The 14013-nt window shown below is 47.5% G+C and overlaps 1 protein-coding gene across 10 annotated transcripts in view; it reads left to right on the top strand.

Moving 5' to 3' along the window:
- Nucleotides 1-14013, top strand: part of tnip1 (TNFAIP3 interacting protein 1) — a 128915-nt gene that overhangs the window by 51726 nt on the left and 63176 nt on the right. For all 10 annotated transcript variants that reach the window (XM_041193278.1, XM_041193281.1, XM_041193287.1 and 7 more), the window contains exons 2-4: nt 2266-2468; nt 5776-5916; nt 6505-6602. In XM_041193278.1, coding sequence (XP_041049212.1) covers nt 2266-2468; nt 5776-5916; nt 6505-6602 — 442 coding nt within the window. The remainder of the gene's footprint in view (nt 1-2265; nt 2469-5775; nt 5917-6504; nt 6603-14013) is intronic.

A 14013-nucleotide genomic window follows, 5' to 3' on the forward strand; every position in this document is an offset into this window, starting at 1 on the left:
GGGTGCTTATTTTGTAAGGAAGGGTTGAGTAGGCAGATACCCATTGGAACTCAGAGTGAGAGGTGACCTTATCGACTTAATGGGTATTTCCCCTTGTGCGGGTGTCTAGAACTAGGGGACACCGTTTAAAAACGAGGGGTTTCCCATTTAAGACCGAGATGAGGAGAAATCTTTTCTGAGGGTCACTGGCCTGTGGCTCTCTTCCTCAGAGAGCAGTCAGGGCCATTGAGTATATTCAAGGCTGAATTAGATAGATTTTTGATCAGTAAGGGAGTCGAGGGTTATGTGGTTTGGGGCGTCGGGAGGGTGGGTGTGGTGGATGGGAAGAGAGAAACGTGGAGTTGAGGCCACAGTCAGGTCAACCATGACTGAATGGTGGAGCAGGCCTGAGAGGCTGACTGGTCCTAATCCTCATATTTCTTGTGTTCTTGTGTAGTTTGAGAAATATCAGCAATGGGTATCCTGTGGCTGTGCTTATGGTCACTCCTGCCTGCATTTCTCTTGATTTCCCCCATGCAGTTGGGAGTGGTGAACTTGCCTGTGCTTAACCTGTGATATTAATATCTGGTACAGCACTGCAGAGTGCCAGCGTCGTCAGTATTTTAACACCAAGCTCAACTGAACAACTTCAGTAAAGGAGCAAGGGGCTTCTAACGAGTTGGAAAAGCAAGTGTCAGGTAAAGGCTGATTAAAATTCAGCCCACGATTGTAATAAATGGCTGGGACCTCGCTATGAGAAATGGCCAAGGAACTGACTTGAAGAGTATCAGTGCAGCTCCTTCTGGGAGCTGCACTCTCCATCGGCCGAGATTTATTGCATTGATTAGCATGTTGGAGTTGGATCAGTAAGTTTGGTGGTTTATTGTTAACCTGGTCATTTAACATTAATTGAAATAGTGCAGGCAAAAATTTAACCTGGATGCACTCAAGGTATCGACCACAGACAGCAAGGCTCTGGTTGTACTAGACTAAAATCCCAGGGAACAGGAGTTCTAATCTAACCTGGGCGTTTGAGAATTTGAACTCCATTTTTAATAAAAACCCATCCAGATGAATCTTCTGCACACCCTACACTACTTCACACTTCTCAATGCAAAAGTTACTGTTCTTTATTCAATAGGGGAATTAGTGCACTAGAGGAATGGCAACAATAGGAAATAGATGGAGTGTCAGAGCGTGGGTACAGTGTGTGCGTGAGAGTGGGGAGTTGGATGGGTTACAGTGTGTATGAAGGGGAGTGGGGAGTTGGATGGGGTACGGTGTGTGTGAGGGGGAGTGGGGAGTTGGATGGGGTACAGTGTGTGAGAGAAGGTGGGGAGTTGGATGGGGTACAGTGTGTGAGAGAGGGTGGGGAGTTGGATGGGGTACAGTGTGTGAGAGAGGGTGGGGAGTTGGATGGGATACAGTGTGTGAGAGAGGGTGGGGAGTTGGATGGGGTACAGTGTGTGAGAGAGGGTGGGGAGTTGGATGGGGTACAGTGTGTGAGAGAGGGTGGGGAGTTGGATGGGGTACAGTGTGTGAGAGAGGGTGGGGAGTTGGATGGGGTACAGTGTGTGTGAGGGGGAGTGGGGAGTTGGATGGGGTACAGTGTGTGAGAGAGAGTGTGGGGAGTTGGATGGGGTATAGTGTGTGTGGGGTTGGAGGGTGAGTTGGATGGTATACTGTGTGTGAGGAGGGTTGGGGAGTTGGATGGGGTACAGTGTGTGAGGGGGTTGGGAAATTGGATGGGGTACAATGTGTATGGGGGGTAGGGGGGTGAGTTGGATGAGGTACAGTGTGTGTGAGGGGAGTAGGGAGTTGGTTGGGGTACAATGTGTATGGGGGGTAGGGGGGTGAGTTGGATGGGGTACAGTGTGTGTGAGGGGAGTAGGGAGTTGGTTGGGGTACAATGTGTATGGGGGGTAGGGGGGTGAGTTGGATGGGGTACAGTGTGTGTGTTTGTGGGGTAGGGGGGTGAGTTGGAGGGGGTACTGTGTGTGTGGGGTGGGGGGGTGAGTTGGAGGGGGTACTGCGTGTGTGTGTGTGTCGGGGCTGGGGGAGTTTTAATGGGTTACAGTGTGTGTGTTTGTGGGGTAGGGGGGTGAGTTGGAGGGGGTACTGTGTGTGTGTGGGGTGGGGGGGTGAGTTGGGGGGGGTACCGTTTGGGCAGTGGTATTGAGATGGTGTTGCCAGAATTGACAGAAACGTAGTTGACTAAAGGTCAAGTATTATTTGCACCCTTCTTGTTGATAAAGCTGAAAGTTCACAACTTGTGTTTGATTGCAGTGGTGGAAGTGTTGAAGTGGATGAAGAGCAGGGGGACATGATGGAAAGACGGGTCCCATATCGAATCTATGATCCTGGTGGGAGTGGAGCTTTACTAACGAAGGATGTCAGCAATGAAGCTGGGTCAAATTCAGTGTCCTACCAGCAACTAGTGGAGGAAAACCATGTCTTGAAGGAGCGGATGAAAGGCTTGAAAAGCTTAGGTAACAATTGCTGTGGATAATTCAATTGGTTCTTGTGACAATTTGGTCCAGACACTTAGAAACATCAAGACTCAGAATTGACCTCTGGGCTGTTGATTTGGACAAGCTGCAGTGATACCTGCTGGGTGTGTGTGCAGGTGTAAGTGGTGTGGGAGAGGGTGCTGCCTCTGCAGTTCAATAGCCTGTTTGTACTGCCTTATCAAGGTGCAGATATGAATAACTCATGACTGTACCCCTTCCAACTCCGCACCCTCTCTCATGCACACACTGTACCCCATCCAATTCCCCACACTCTCTCAATCACACGCGCACACACACACACAACCCCATCCAATTCCCCACACTCTCTCACACACACACACACACACACACACACACACACACACACACACACACACACACACACACTACTCCATCCAATTCCCCACACTCTCTCAATCACACACACACACACACACACACACAACCCCATCCAATTCCCCACACTCACACACACACACACACACACACACACACACACACACACACACACACACACACACACAACCCCATCCAATTCCCCACACTCACTCACACACACACACTACCCCATCCAATTCCCCACACTCTCTCTCACACAGTATCCCATCCAATTCCCCACACTCTGTCACTTACACACACACACAGACACACACACTACCCCATCCAACTCCCCACACTGTCACACACTGTATCCCATCCAACTCCCCACCCTCTCTCTCTCTCTCTCTCACACTGTATCCCATCCAACTCCCCACCCTCTCTCTCACACTGTACCCCATCCAACTCCCCACCCTCTCACACGCACTGTAACCCAAAGAGACCCAGTTTTGTTTTAATGATTATTTTACTCTTACTGTGCAATTATTATTAGGGAAGTTGCTTCCACATGTGGAAGACCTGCACAGTGGTCCTGAATGTAAACATGTAATACAAGCATGGATCCATTAGAGAATTCAGGAGAAATGTCTTTACCCAGAGAGTGGTTAGAATGTGGTACTCACCACCACAGGGAATGATGGTGGTAGATAGCATAGACATATTTGAGGGACGCCTTTTAAGATGCAAGGGTTAGAAGATTATTCTGATTTGTCTGAGTTGGAGGAGGGTGGAGGGATGGTTGTGTAGAGCATGTACTCCGGCTGTTTGGTCAAATGGCCTGTTTCTGTGTCATTCCTGGGTGCGCTCAGGATACTGAACGAGCCCAGCTTATCTCCTCCATGGAGGGATTTAACCCAGGAATATTAACCCCTCCGCACGGTGTAAATGCACCTTGAGTTCAGCTCAAAGTGTGAGGGTTTCATCCTGACGCAGGGGGACAGACAGGGATGAGTGAGGCACATGAGTGGTGGTATAGGGACTTACTGCTTATATTTTAACTCTTTTGATCCCCAGCCCCCACTTTAAATCAAAAGGAAATGATGGGTCAGTCACAAGGGGACACAAGTTCAAGGTGAGGGGCAGGAGGTTTAGGGAGGGATGTGAGGAAAAACTTTTTTACTCAGAGGGTGGTGATGGTCTGGAATGCGCTGCCTGGGAGGGTGGTGGAGGCGGGTTGCCTCACATCCTTTTAAAAAGTACCTGGATGAGCACTTGGCACATCATAAAATTCAAGGCTATGGGCCAAGTGCTGGTAAATGAGATTGGGTAGGTAGGTCAGGTGTTTCTCACATGTCGGTGATAGGCTGAAGGGCCTCTTCTGCATTCTGTGATTCTGTGAAAATAATGAATCATTATCCCTTTTACTCTCATGTTTAAAGGGCAATACAAGCCACAGTCTTCGAAAAGCAATTTGCTGGTTTACTATGAAAATATAATTAAATTTGAAACTGCAGCAACTTAATTATATAATGCTTGAAATGTAGCAAAACATCCCAATGTGTCTCTCAGAAGCGATAATCAAACAAAATTTGACACTGAGCCACATAAGGTGATACTAGGGAAGGGTAGCAGACGCTTGGATAAAGGGCTGGGTTTTAAGGGGCGTCTTAATGGAGGAGAGGGTGAGGCAGAGAGGGCAAAAGCCTTGAGGAATTTATTCAAGAGCTCAAGCCCTTGGCAGCTCAAGATATGTCCACCCAACGGTTGACCAATTAAAGTCAAGGATGAGCAAGAGGCCAGAGTCCCGGAGGATGTTGGGGCTAAAATCAGGGCAGTCATGCTGTTACTGATTGGCGGATCAGACTCATGGGACTGTATGACCTATTCCCGCTTGTGTTCCTTATGTCCCGAGAGTTCCAAACTTCTCCCACCCTCTGTGTGGAAGTGTTTCATAACGTCACTCCACCCTCGTTTTTAGACTCTGCCTCCTCGCCCTAGACTCCCCATCTGGCGGGAATAGTTTCCCTCTCCATCTATCCTCTCTGGCTCCCCCTTTAAAATTTGGAAAACTTCAATCAAATCACTCCTTAACCTTTGAAATTCCAGGGAATTTTTTTTTTATTCGTTCATAGGATGTAGGTGTCGCTGGGCTAGGCCAGCATTTATTGCCCATCCCCACTTGCCCCTTGTTCAGAGGGCATTTAAGAGTCAACCACATTGCTGTGGGTCTGGAGTCACACGTAGGCCCAGACCAGGTAAGGACAGCAGATTTCCTTCCCTAAAGGGCATTAGTGAACCAGATGGGTTTTGGCAACAATTGGCAAGGATTTCATGGTCATCGTTAGATTTCTTTTTTTTATTAATTCCAGATTTTTATTGAATTCAAATTCTGCTGGCTGCCTTGGCGGGATTCGAACCCGGGTGCCCGGAGCATTAGCCCAGGTCTCTGGATTACCAGCCCAGTGACAATACTACCACTATGTCGCCACCACCTCCCCTAAATACAACCCTAGCTTGTTTAAATTCTCCTCGTAATTTAACCCTTAGCGTTCAGGTATCATTCTGGTGAATCTAAGCTACGTTCCCTCCGAGTCCACATCCTTCCTTGGGTGTGGTGTTGAAAACTGTTCACAGTGACTCCAGGCCTAACCGGGCCTTTGTGTGACTGAAGCATGACTTCTGCCCATTTTGTTTTCTGGTCCTCGTGATATAAAGGCCAGCGTTCTATTTTAATTACTTTCTGTACCTGTCACGACATCTTCATATCCCAGGCAATTGGATTCGCTTCCCCATGTGCTGAGGTCAATATGTTTTTCAACTGTGGGAACCGAGGGATATGGGGAGGAGGCAGGAGAGTGAAGTTGATTTCTGGGTCAAGGGAGCAGGAGTTGACGGCTTTCCTCTGGCTGTTGGTATTCTCCTGCTCTTCACTGGTGTGTGAATCCTGTGCAATCTTTCTCCCTTCCAGGTAACCTGCTGGAGGAATCTCAGGCCGAAGCCTCAAAACTCCGACAAAAGGTTGAGGAACTGGTCCGGCAGGATGTTCTGAAGTCTGCGAGCTTATCATCTCGGGAAATGAATAGCCCAGCACTGATCTTCGATGGACAAGGTATGAAGCGGTGACTTGCCCTCCACATTCGGTCCTGTGCCAAGGGGAAACGATTTCCAGATCCAAAAATTTCCTGTCTGTGTGTCTGTGTGTCTGTGTGTCTGTGTGTCTGTGTGTCTGTGTGTCTGTGTGTCTGTGTGTCTGTGTGTCTGTGTGTCTGTGTGTCTGTGTCTGTCTGACATCTGTCCTGCGACCTGAGGGTTCCCTTCCTTGACTTATTTTAATCTGCTACCCCTGCCTCACCCTCCTTTTAACACTTCAAAATGATTGTAATATATTCACCTTGTCCTGGATTTTTTTGGCCACGCTAATCCTTCGGCCTGAATGAATAGGTAGCCCAGTAGAGGGGCATTTGCTTTCCTTGCCTGGACTCGAGTGTGCTTCCTGCTGCCCCCATTGGTGAGACAAGTGATGTCTTCTGCACTGCACAGCAGGGTCAAGCAAAACCTGGAGAGAAATCATTTCTGTAAAGCATTTTGTGCCACAAACTGTTTATGCAGAATAATTTAAATAATAAATCACATTTCTACCATTTTTAATTTTGAGGGTTTGAAGCCTAGCGCTAATGAAACCTTTTGCTTGTTGTAGATTGTCTTCCGGCGTCTGCCCACCAGCCCCAATGTGACTTGGACAAAACTGGCAAACTGGAGCCAGAGGCCAAGGCTGAAGCAAAGCCCTCGTCCAGTGTGAGTATTGACCCCTCTGATGTTCAGCTTCTCCTGTCTCTGTTGTCTGATGCTCTGGGTGTTGAGCCTCTGAGCTCTCTCTCGACTTCTAAATGCCCCAAGCAGCCACCTCCTGCCTTACACATTCCCAGGGCTCTCCTGCCCTCAGAACGCTCTAATTTACAACCTCACCCTCTCCTTCCTTTCCACTATTTTTAAAAAATTCATTCACGGGATGTGGGCTTTGCTGGCTGGGCCAGTATTTTAATGCCCATCCCTAGTTGCCCTTGAGAAGGTGGTGCTGAGCTGCCTTCTTGAACTGCTACAGCCCACCCACAGTGCTGTTAGGGAGGGAGTTCCAGGATTTTGACCCAGGGACAGTGAAGGAACAGCGATATATTTCCAGGTCAGGATGATGAGTGACTTGGAGAGGAACTTTTAGGTGGTGGTGTCCCCATCCGTCTGCTGCCTTTGTCCTTCTAGATGGTAGCGTTCATGGATTTGGAAGGTGCTGTCAAGGAGCCTTAGTGAGTTTCTGCAGTGCATCTTGTAGATGGTACACACTGCTGCTACTGTGCATCGGTGGTGAAGGGAGTGAATGTTTGTGGATGTGGTGCCAAAAAAGTGAGCTGCTTTGTCCTGGATGGTGTCAAGCTTCTTCAGTGTTGTGGGAGCTGCATTCATCCAGGCAAGTGGGGAGTATTCCACCACACTTCTGACTTATGCCTTGTAGATGGTGGAGAGGTTTTGGGGAGTCAGGAGGTGAGTTACTTGTTGCACAATTCCTAGGCTCTGACCTGCTTCTGTAGCCACAGTATTTATATAGCTAGTCCAGTTCAGTTTCTGGCCAATGGTAACCCCAGGATGTTGACAGTGTGGGATTCAGTGATGATAATACCATTGAATGTCAAGGGGCGATGGTTGGATTCTCTCTTGTTAGAGATGGTCATTGCCTGGCACTTGTGTGGTGTGAATGTTACTTGCCACTTGCCAGCCCAAGCCTGGATATTGTCCAGGTCTTGCTGCATTTGGACATGGACTGCTTCAGTATCTGAGGGGTTGCAAATGGTGCTGAACATTGTACAATCATCAGCGAACATCCCCACTCCTGACCTTATGATGGAAGGAAGGTCATTGATGAAGCAGCTGAAGATGGTTGGGCCTCGGACACTACCCTGAGGAGCTCCTGCAGTGATGTCCTGGAGCTGAGATGACTGATGTCCAACAACCACAACCATCTTCCTTTGTGCTAGGTATGACTCCAACCAGAGGAGAGATTTCCCCCTGATTCCCATTGACTCCAGTTTTGCTAGGGCTCCTTGATGTCACACTTGGTCAAATGCTGCCTTGATGTCAAGGGCAGTCACTCTCACCTCACCTCGGGAGTTCAGTAGTTTTGTCCATGTTTGAACCAGGGCTGTAATGAGGTTAGGAGCTGAGTGGCCCTGATGGAACCCAAATTGGGCGTCAGTGAGCAGGTTATTGCTAAGCAAGTGCTTGATAGCACTGTTGATGACCCCTCCAATTATTTTGCTGATGATGCAGAGTAGACTGATGGGGCGGTAATTGGCTGCGTTGGATTTGCCCTGCTTTTTGTATACAGGACATACCTGGGCAATTTTCCACATAGTTGGGTAGATGCCAGTGTTGTAACTCTTTCGAGTACAAACACGTTTCCATCTGTTTCAGATGAAGTTACATTGTCTCATAGTTTGCCATTGTGAGATTTGAACTCTTGATCTTGGGGTTGCAAGCCCAGTACCATAACCACTTGGCTATTTAGGCCAAGCTTGATGCCAGTGTTGTAGCTGTACTGGAACAGCTTGGCTAGGGGCATGGCAAGTTCTGAGGGCACAAGTCTTCAGTACTATTGCCAGAATATTATCAGGGCCCATAGACTTTGCAGTATCCAGTGCCTTCAGCCATTTCTTGATCATGTGGAGTGAATTGAATTGACTGAAGACTGGCATCTGTGATGCTGGGGACCTCCGGAGGAGGCTGAGATGGATCATCCACTCAGCACTTTTGGCTGAAGATTGTAGCAAATGCTTCAGCCTTATCTTTTGCACTGATGTGCTGTGCTCCTCCATCACTGAGGATGGGGATATTTGTGGAGCCTCCTCTTCCAGTGAGTTGTTTAATTGTCCACCACTATTCATGACTGGATGTGGCAGGACAGCAGAGCTTAAATCTGATCTGTTGGTTGTGGGATCGCTTAGCTCTGTCTATCACTTGCTGCTTATGCTATTTGGCCCACAAGTAGTCCTGTGTTATAGCTTCACCAGGTTAACACCTCATTTTTAGGTATGCCTGGTGCTGCTTCTGGCATGTCCTCCTGCACTCTTCTTTGAACCAGGGTTGATCCCCTGGCTTGATGGTAATGGTAGAGTGGGGGATATGCGAGGTCTTGAGGTTACAGAATGTGGCTGTTTACAATTCTGCTGCTGCTGATGGCCCACAGTGCCTCTTGGATGCCCAGTCTTGAGTTGCTAGATCTGTTCGAAATCTATCCCATTTAGCACGGTGGTAGTGCCACACAAGACAATGGAGGGTATTCTCAATGTGAAGATGGGACTTCATCTCCACAATTACTGACTGTGCGGTGGTCACTCCTACCGATACTGTCATGGACAGATGCATCTGTGGCAGGCAGGTTGGTGAGGATGAGGTCAAGTTTTTCCCTCTTGTTGGTTCCCTCAACTCCTGCCGCAGACCCAGTCTAGTAGCTATGTCCTTTAGGACTCGGCCAGCTCAATCAGTAGTGGTGTTACCGGGCAACTGTTAGTGATGGACATTGAAGTCCCCCGCCCAGAGTACATTCTGCACTCTTGCCACCCTCGGTGCTTCCTCCAAGTGGTGGTCAACAAGGTGGAGCACTGATTCATCAGCTGAGGGAGGGTGGTACATGGTAATCAGCAGGAGGTTTCCTTGCCCATGTTTGTCCTGATGCCATGAGACTTCATAGGGTCTGGAGTCGATGTTGAGGACTCCCAGGACAACTCCCTCCCGACTGTATGCCACGTCTGCTGGGTCTGTCCTGCTGGTGGGACAGGACATACCCAGGGATGATGGTGTCTGGAACATTATCTGTCAGGTATGATTCCATGAGTATGATTGTGTCAGGCTGTTGCCTGACGAGTCTGTGAGACAGCTCTCCCAATTTTGGCGCTAGCCCCCAGATGTTAGTAAGGAGGGTCGACAGGGCTGAGATTGCCGTTGGCGTTTCTGGTGCCTAGGTTGATGTTGGGTGCTCTGTCCGGTTACATTCCTTTTTTTGTGACTGATTATGTGGCAGTTTGATACAACTGAGTGGCTGATAACCCAAGCTCAGTGTCTTGCCTACTTCTTGATTCCCATGAACCCCCATGCCCACCCTCCTCCACACCCCCCCCCCCCCCCACCCCCCCCCCTCCCCCAACTTAAACCCTTTCCCTCTTCTCCTCATTCAACCCCCACTGGAATGCTACATTCTGGGCTTCGGTCCTTTTCTCAAGTCTCTCTGGAAGAGAAATCAATCTCCACAAATAATGATTCTGCTTTGGATACTGGAGATCTTGTTGGGCCCTTGTCACTCACTAGAAAGATGCCAGGGCCTGAAAGGGTTAAATTATGAAGGCAGGCTGTAGCCGTGGGCTTCAGCCCCCCGAGCCTATCCACCTGGACATGTCATTCACATTTGTCAAGGGACACAAAGCTAATCCGTGTTTTATCGGAGATATTGCAGCACTCCACAAAGATGAGGCCTGGGGCCTAGTCTTGAACTTTATTCTGAGGCCTGGAGTGTGTGCCTTGGCCTTGGTGCAGGGACTGGGAATTCCTCCTAGCTAGGTAGCTCCCCGTTAGTAAGTAACGTCCATGCAGTTCCATTAGCTGGAGAGCTAAAGCTTTCTAATGATGTATTAGATGTGCGACAGGTGTGTGTTAGCTTTGCAAACTAAGCTGCTTAAATTTTAAAAATGTTCCGATGTATAATTGGTATAATAGAATTCACTGTACATTTCTTACTCTTTTCTTAAAAAAAGAACATTTCAGACTGTGGGCGTCATTAGCAAGGCTGGTATTTATTGGCCAGCTCAAGTTGCCCCTAGAAATTGGTGCTTAGCTATTTGCTAGGTCACTTCAGAGGGCAGTTAAGCATTGGCAAGGAACTAGAGTGACATATAGCCCCAGACTGGGTAAGGGCAGAGGGTTTCTTTCCTGAAAGGCACTAAGTACAGGAGGAGGCCATTCAGCCCCTCAGATGTGTTGCACCATTCATTAAGATCACAGCAGATCTGTATTTTAAATCCATCCACCTGCCTTGGGCCCAAATATCTTGATACCATGTCCATCCATAAAATAAATAGCAATCTCAGATTTAAAATGATTGAGTCAGCATGTACTGCTTTTTTTTTGTGATAGTGAGTTCCACACTTTTTTATCAATGGAAGTTTTTCAGAAAATCCCCAATCCCCCAGTTGTGGGGGAGATGATGGCATAGTGGTAGAAGTATACAGGCCAATATAAAGCAGAAAAAGAAAGCTTATGGCAGTCACAAAAGACTGAATACTGTAGAAAGCCTAGAGGAGTATAGAAAGTACAGGCATGAAGTAAAAATGGAAATTAGGAAAGCAGAGAGAGGATACAAAAAAATATTGTCAGGTAAAATCAAAGAAAATCCTGTGGTGTTTTTCAGTACATTAAGAGCAAGAAAATAACTAAGGAAAGGGCAGGGCCTGTCAGAGGCGTACATGGTAACCTGTAGGTTGATGCAGAAGATGGTGGACAGGGTTCTCAGTGAGTAATTTGTCTTCAGCACTAAGGAGAGGGAAGATGCAGGCATTCAAGTGAAAGAGGAGGAGAGTGAAAGATACGATAAGCATAGTGAGAGAGGAAGTACTGGGGGGACTGGCATCCTTGAAGGTGGATAAATCACCAGGGCCGGATGGATTGTATCCCAGGCTGTTGAAGGAAGCCGGGGAAGAAATAACGGATGCTCTGCGGATCATTTTCCAACCCTCACTAGATACAGGCGAGGACCCAGAGGATTGGAGGCCTGTGAACGTTGTACCATTATTTTAAAAAGGGTGTGAGGATTAGGCCAGAAAATTATAGGCCGGTCAGTCTGACTTCGGTGGTGGGCAAATTATTGGAGTCAGTTCTGAGATACGGGATAAATTATCATGCAGAAAGGCATAGATTGATCAGGGATAGTCAGCATGGTTTTGTTAGGGGAAGATTGTGTCTTATTAACTTAATAGAATTTTTTGAGAAAGTAACAAGGATTGATGAGGATAGTGCAGTGGATGTTGTCTACGTGGATTTCAGGAAGGCATTTGACAAGGTCACACATGGCAGAGTGGTCAGGAAAGTGAGATCTCATGGGATACAGGGGAAAGTGGCAGGTTGGATCCAAAATTGACTCAGTGACAGGAAACAAAGGGTAATGGTCGTTAGATATTTTTGCGAATGGGCTCAGTGTTGGGGCCCTTGCTGTTTGTTGTATATATTAATGCTTTAGACTTAAATGTGGGAGGCATGATTGGGAAATTTGCAGACGACACAAAAATTGGCCGTGTAGTTGATAGTGAAGAGGATAGCTGTCAGCTCTGGAATGATGTCAATGGTTTGGTTGAGTGGGCGGAGAAGTGGCAAATGGAATTCAATCCGGAAAAGTGTGAGGAAATGCGTTGGGGCAGGGCAAACAAAGCCAGGGAATACGCAATAAACGGGAAGTTATTGAGAGGGGTCGAGGAAGTGAGAGACCTTGGAGTCCACAGGTCCCTGAAGGTGGCAAGACAGATGGATAAGGTGGTCAAGTAAGCATATGGAATGTTTTCCTTTCTTTCTAATCTTGCAGATTATCCCAAGATAAAGCAGTTTGTGGGCCTTTAAATTATTTGTAGAATGTGTTTGCGGTTTTGCAATTGAAGTTTTCGTCAACCAAAATTCGGTAAAGCCCAGCGCCCTCTAGAGGAGATCTGTGATCATTGAATGCAAAATCCAGCGATGTAATGATGGAGCTGTATAAAATGCTGGTTAGGCCACAGCTGGAATTTTGTGTGCAGTTCTGCTCACCACATTACAGGAAAGACATAATTGCTCAGGAGAGAGTGCAGAGGAGATTTACAAGAATGTTGCCAGGATGTGAAAATTGCAGCTGTGAGGAGAGATTAGACAGGCGAGGGCTGTTTTGCTTAGAACAGAGGAGGCTAAGGGGGTGAACTAATTGAGGGGCGTGGGTGGGGTGGACAAGAGAGACTTGTTTCCCCTAGCTGAGGGGCCAATTACCAGGGAGCACAGGTTTAAAGTGATTGTTAGAAGGATTAGAGAGGACATGAGGAAAATCTTTTTCACCCAGAGGGTGGTGGGTGTCTGGAATTCACTGCCTAAATTGGTGGTTGAGGCTGAAACGCTCAACTCATTTAAAAGATACCTGGATCTGCATCTGAAGTGCTGGAACCTGCAAGGCTACAGACCGGGTGCTGGAAAGTGGGATTAGAATGAGCGGCTAGATTCTTCTCTTTTTTTTGGCTGGCGCAGACACGATGGGTTGAATGGCCTCCTTCTGCACTGTAACTCTTCTGTGGTTCTATGGTAAAGTCACTGGGACTGGTAATGCAGGGGTGCAGGTTAATGTTCTGGGGACGTGGGTTCAAATCCTGCGCGGCAGCTGGGGGAATTTAAGTTCAATTAATTAAATCTGGAATTGAAAGCTAGTCTTAGTAATGATGCCATGAAACTATTATAGATTGTTGTAAGAACCCATCTGGTTCACTAATGTCCTTTAGGGAAGGAAATCTGCCGTCCTTACCTGGTCTGGCCTACATGTGACTCCAGACCCACAACAATGTGGTTGACTCTTAACTGCCCCCTGAAATGCCCTAGCGAGCCACTCGTTTCAAACAATTAGGGTCGGGCGACAAAAGCTGGCCTTGCCAGCAACCATCCACATCCCAGAATAAAAAAAATCTGACAACTTCATGTGCACTGTTACTGGTACCATCTATTATGAACAAAACAGTTCAAAATCTCAAACTGTCATGACAGGATGTGAACTTGTGTTCTCTGGTTTCCTAGACCAATAATATAACTGCTACACTAACGTAACTCTAAATGTCAATCTGATGTCAAATGGAAATTGTCCGTTGACAATATTGGATAAGCATGTTCAAGGTTAAAGTCAACTTTTGGACTCCAGGGGAATTGAGGGATTTTGGGGAGTGGGTAGGAAAGCGGAGATCAGCCATGATCATATTGAGTTGTCGGGCAGGTTCGAGGGGCCGAATGGCCTATTCCTACCTCTATTCCCTTATGTTGTTAAAGAGCCAGCATGGGAACGATGGGCTGAATGATTGCTCTCTTGTGTGTGCCACTCTCACAAAGGTTCTTGGATATAATTCCACCAGGAACTGGCTTATGCATCTACAAAATCTAAATGGAATTCCCTATC

Source organism: Carcharodon carcharias, chromosome 8 (assembly GCF_017639515.1).
Source record: "Carcharodon carcharias isolate sCarCar2 chromosome 8, sCarCar2.pri, whole genome shotgun sequence".
Lineage (NCBI taxonomy): Eukaryota > Metazoa > Chordata > Chondrichthyes > Lamniformes > Lamnidae > Carcharodon > Carcharodon carcharias.